Genomic DNA, 5,982 nt, shown 5'->3' with positions numbered 1-5,982 from the left:
CTTCAGGTAATTACAAAAGTGTTTTTATTTTTTGGGTTGTAGAGACTTGAGAGTAATAATTAAAGTTTCTAAGTGATTTACGTGAGCACAATAATTTTACAATAATTTTATAAGTCTAAATGATAAATAAAAAAAATATTAATGATAGGTTTAGATGAAAATTTGGAGTTGTAAAATGTTCCAAGGATAGATTGTTCACCAATTCACTCCCGTACATTGTCCATTTCATTTTGTGTTGGATTAGAAACTTATTAGTATACAAGATTTATGGAAACACACAAAAAAAAGAAAAAAAAAAAAAGAAAAAGGAAGGCGCAATTATGGTGTTGGTATAAACGAAAATTCCAATATTGTCCAATTTTGATCGCTAATAGATATTGAGGCTCTGCAATATTTGATTGATCACTTATATTTCATTTGCCGAAATTCTCTTATAAAAATAAATAAATAAATAAATAAAGAGAGAGAGGTTATTATGCATTCTTCAGATAAATCATATATCAACTAGTAAGATTAGTAAAGGAATTGTAATTATATTTGAAACGTTCAAAAAGAATATATCTTTTTCTTTTCTTTTTTAAGAAAAGGAGGTTGAGGTTGAGAATTGTGGATGTCTCTCATAATCCGTGGCTATCTAGTGAAGAGGGCGAGTGGTTCTCTTGGTTCCAATTATCTATTCTTGTACTTCATATTTCCAATCCTCAACAACCACAACCATCTCTGCTTGTTAAACTCAAACTCACTCACACATTAAACTTACTGCTATCCAAATATGTCATCAGCTGTGGTTGCAGGTTCCTCCTCCTCTTGCACTGCCACCTTCACTAGGAACTGCTCCGTCAAAACTTCTTCAACAACACCTGCAAAGCCATTCTTCATATCATCTAATTGCCAGGTATAACTTTTATATATAAAAACATATAGTTCCAACATATATAAACATTGCCACTTTCATCTATTCTCTATTCTCAAGAAACCCATTTGTAAGAAAACCTTTACTCTCTTTCTTCTCTCCAGAAAACCGCCTTCCATGGCCTCTCACTCCAAGAGGCCAAAAGGGGTGTCTCGGATTCCTTCGTAGCTGAGAATAGAAGCAGTTTCGCAAATGTTATAAGAAGAGGGCTTGAGGTCACTGCAAGAACTACTGGGGCATCAAAGACCATTGAGGCTGAGGTTGACAAGCCACTAGGCCTCACTTTGGGTCAAAAGCCTGGGGGCCGTGTTATCATTAGTGTGAGTTCTGTTATTTCTGTGTTTTCTATCTTCAATTTGCGAAATTTGTTATCCACCAAAATATTTAATAAATAAATAACAGTACAATGATCTCATTTTGTAAGAGTTGGAATAATAGTTAAATGATTAAATGCATACAATATGCTTAAGCTTTTCGGTACAAATAGTAGTTTATCATGATATCCGATCAAGTAATCCTAAATTCAAACATGTTTATAAGCCATTGTCATTGCTCAAAGTTCAAATCCCCCCTCCCTTGATGTTATAACTATCAAATTATTAAAAATTAAAAATTAAAAATTAAAAAAAAGGTTTAAATTTGTCTTCGCTTTACATCTCATTTAAAATGTTAAATGTTACATTTTGAGTCTCATTTATTAAGATGAGTCTCGAACTCTCTATCTACAAACATGAGAGAGGATTAGAATAATGAATAAATGATTAAAATCAATATTTCTTAGCAACTTTAAACTTTTGGTACAAGTAGTACAACATCAGTAAGTACTATATGGATTAAGCTGATGTTTTTCATGGCAACTCATTCTGATTCAGGCTGTAGATGGAGGTGGGAATGCAGCCAAAGCAGGACTAAAGGCAGGTGACCAAGTTCTATACACTAGCAGTTTCTTTGGAGATGAGCTATGGCCAGCTGATAAGCTGGGATTTACAAAAACTGCTATCCAAGCAAAGTCAGACTCGGTCTACTTCGTTGTTAGCAGGTTCACTTTTCTTAACTTTGTTTGTATCCTCTTGCTTCTTCACTTCATGTTAATTGTGCACTGTTGGTGAAACATTCCATGGAAGATAGATAAAGGTTAAAACAAATTAAAGCATTAATCGTTATTGAGGTTTATTATTAGGCTTAGCAGTACAATTGACAATTTATCTGAAGCTGTATGAGGATCTTGTTAAAAAAGCTTTGGATTATTGAATTTTTTATGACATCTGCTATTACCTGTAAACTCAGTAAAAGATTGATAAATATTTTTCTAGAATATCTAATGGATTGTCAGTGTGAGAATAATTTCTACAAGTTCAAAATGTTCAATTTTTAAAGTTTGATATATGCTTTTGTAGACGTGCATTACAGCCCTTTTATAGGCTATCTCAGGTGGGGACTCAGCTTTTTGTCCAGAATTTCAGCTGATCAAATGTAATGAATTCTTTCGTTTGCTAGTCAATTAATGGATTTTTTGACAATATAGTAAGAATTTGCTATCATAATTGTCTTGGACACTTCATTTATCTGGACCTTGAAGTTATAACCTTCAAAGATTGTGGGCATGCCAGTAATTAGAGGCCCACAGTGTGGTAAATTCATCAAGAAGCATTAGAGCTGAGTTTGAAATGGCTCTGTAGAAGTGGAAATTTTGCAGCTAATTACAAAATGCCTCGTGCTATTTAGTGGGTTCCACTGTCATTATTTAGAAACCAATGAAAATATTCCAAGTGTTCTAAATAAAAATTTCAAAGAATACCTAAGGGTCAATCACAAAGATGAAAATGCCACAGGAAACAAAACCTAACATATACAATTCATTATGTAATACTATATTTTGGATCATTATACATAAGGGGTCAAGCTGCAATATCAGTGGAATCCAATTGTAAGATCTCCATAATACTTGAAATCTTGGTTTCCCATCCACTATTACGTTGTTTGTGGAAATTTGTTTAGTGTTTTTACTCTGTTTTGGATCTTCATCTTTCCTTGAAGTCCAAAGGAACTTTTAGTATGCTAAACATGATGGCCTTTCTCATTCCCTTTTTTGCAATTTGGAAGAATCAAATCTGAGAATATTTGATGTTAAGGAGAGAGAGGAGCCAGGGGAATTGTTAACCACTAGTGGTTATATATTTTTAGGGTCCAAATATCTGGTTTGTAATAGTATATTTTCTTTGTTCTTTTTAGACAGAACTTTGTGTCATTGTGTCACTGAAGTTTGAAATTATTTGGGATATGCGTATCTTGTCATGCATTTACTTTATCTATAAAGATAATAACCAAAATAATTTAAGAGAAAAGAAAAAGGAATTTCTTCAAAATAAATTGATTAGACTTGTCTATTTTTTTTTTTTTTAATTAATTTTTATACTTAAGTAGTAGAATTGGTATCAGTTACTTATACTATAATGTTGTCACATTTGTCATTTTAGGTTCCTTCAGTCAATTACTTACTGTACACAATGTATTCCACGTAAAAATCAGTACTTAAAGGAACAAAATAAATTATAATAACAAGTAGAAATCTGCAAGTGAGCTGATGACGTTAAATTTTTCCTACTATTCTGTTTTATTTTTTCTATGCCTAATGGTCCATTTATCTATCTGCAATACAGAGGTGCTGAAGTTGATGTTAAGAAACTACAAAAGCGTCCAGCTCCTCCCCGCTTTGGAAGAAAATTAACTGATGCTCAGAAGGCAATTATAATTTTCGCATAATAAGCTTCAGTTTACTATGAATTGTTTACTTATCTTCTGGGTTCAATATAATATCTTAATGTAATTTTACCACCTAATTATTAAATGGGAACCTATCTTGCAGGCTAGAGCTACTCACATATGCCTTGATTGTGGATATGTATACACTGTACAGAAACCTTTTGACGAGCAGGTAAGCTTAGTTTCTGAAATTTGTCATACTCCATAATTCCCCTTAAGACCAGAGAAGGAACAGATTCCAGCTGAAGCACTTCTCAACATCAGAGTAAATTTAGTGAACCCTCTCCCTTTTAAGAAAGAAGAAGATTCAATAAAACAGCAGCAAAAGTAGAACAACATTGCTTCTTCATCTTTTCTTTTCTTTTTTCTTTTTTCTCCATTTCTGTTTTCTGTCAATAGCAGAGAGTTTAAGTCAAGACTGCTCTACCCCATGATTCCTTCAATGCTGTGCTATCACAGCATTGGCACATTGTTGCCATGCTAATTAAGTCACAGTTCACCATGAGTTCACTATCCATATGCATTGCCTTGTGATCATTTTAGTCAATTATTGATATCTTCTTAATAGGTGATAATTTATCAAGATATTCGGATTTTATTTTTCTGCAGCCGGATGCATATGTATGCCCTCAATGTAGAGCACCAAAGAAGAGGTTTGCACGGTATGATGTAAACACTGGAAAACCAATTGGAGGTGGGTTGCCTCCAATTGGGGTCATCATTGGGCTGGTGGCTGGTATTGGTGGAGTTGGAGCATTGCTTGTTTATGGTCTTCAATGATTCTTTTTTACTATTGCCTTCCGATTACAAACCCTTTGTTCTCCTCTTCAAATCAATCAGCCTGGTTGATATAATGTTAAATTCTGAAGTGTCTTTGGTATTCAGTATGCCAAGATTTCACTCTTTGGAGCACTTGTATGCGTCTTAAAATGAACTGTAAATCTAAAGGATGTGCTTGAAATTAGAAGAAACTCCAGGAGCAACATTTGTGACCGTTGCATTGATTGCAATATCTGAAGTGCATAAATTCCCCTTCCCCACACACCACCCCCCACCCCCCCAAAAAAAAAAAAAAAGTGTGTGAGTACACAGGTGGTTTTGCACTCAAGGATTGGTGGCATGGTGTCAAGGGAGGCAATTTGCAATGCTTTTCAATGATGGGAGGTGTTGATGGTGGCTAGGTTTCATCAATTCGTGACAATTAGGTGCCAATGGTGGCTAAATTGTATAGATCAGGTGGATCCCGTCAAATTTGAGTTGATAAGGTTATTTTTTGGATAGATCTATTCAAATTTGCACCAATTCGTTGAGTTGTGAACGGTGGTGGGTCGAATTGTGAGATAACAAAATGTTTTTCAAAGCATTTTTAAAAATGCAATCAAACACTAAAAAAGTAAACATTTTTAATTGAACATATTTTACATCAAAAAATATTTTACAACCAAAAAAAAAAAAAAAGTAGCCTAAAAGTACACTTCGGGCCCTTAAAGTTTGGGGTTAGTTTCATTTTGATTAAGTTTTAAAATTTTCATTTTAATCCTTCATGTTTGATACAAAATCAATATTCCTGCATTACATAACATTTTATAAATAGTATTTCATATATGGTTAAACATGAATAGAACTTCATATCACTAACTAAAATGGATAGCAGAGCTAATATGAAAATGAAATCAAACATAAATGGCTAAACTAAAAATTTTGAAACTTGAAAAACCAAAATGAAAAGACTATCAAACTTTGAGGGCTAAAAGTGTATTTTAGACAAGGGAGTCAATCTCGTACTGGAGACTGTACCTATTTGGCCAATAGAACAATATATTTCAGTATTGCTCGATACTGGCGTATCATTTCAGGTTTGCCGCTAATTATATATATTATATAATTATTTATCTACTTATATGTTTATTAGTTAAAGTAAGTATATTCATTATGAATAGTTAAAATTATAAGCTAATGGTTTTTATTCTTTAGTTTTTTTTTTTTTAAGTTAAAATAATATTTGATTATTATTTTTTATGATAAAACTAATAGAGCAAAACTTAAGTATAGTACTTAGGTGCTGTTTTTTATGTTTTCTTTTTAAGATTCTGCCATGTGAATTTTTTCTCATGACAAAGAAATGTATTTTTTAGTTAAATAGTCACATAACTGAATCTTAAGAAAAGAATCTAAGGAATAGCACCTAAGGTACTGTGCCTAAGTTTTGTAAAAACTAATATGTCAATGTTAGTTGTAAGTAATAGAAAACTCATATAGTAATATTAAAATTTGAAATGCTCACGTGTTTGGTTAGAGAAGGGCGC

At 32.7% G+C, this 5,982-nt stretch overlaps 1 protein-coding gene across 1 annotated transcript; it reads left to right on the top strand.

The window, feature by feature from the left end:
• The first annotated feature begins 518 nt into the window (after positions 1-518).
• LOC112037376 (uncharacterized) lies at positions 519-4,672 on the top strand. Its single transcript, XM_024070185.2, has 6 exons — positions 519-895; positions 1,018-1,233; positions 1,786-1,952; positions 3,574-3,655; positions 3,780-3,848; positions 4,286-4,672. Exons 1-6 carry the CDS (start codon positions 773-775, stop codon positions 4,454-4,456), a joined length of 828 nt encoding a protein of 275 aa, XP_023925953.1. The 5' UTR covers positions 519-772; the 3' UTR covers positions 4,457-4,672.
• The last annotated feature ends 1,310 nt before the right edge of the window (positions 4,673-5,982 follow it).

The sequence above is a fragment of the Quercus suber genome, unplaced genomic scaffold (assembly GCF_002906115.3).
Source record: "Quercus suber isolate HL8 unplaced genomic scaffold, Cork oak 2.0 scaffold_847, whole genome shotgun sequence".
Taxonomy (NCBI): Eukaryota; Viridiplantae; Streptophyta; class Magnoliopsida; order Fagales; family Fagaceae; genus Quercus; species Quercus suber.
Note: the sequence above shows the minus strand (reverse complement) of the source record. Positions and strands in the feature narration are given on the sequence as shown.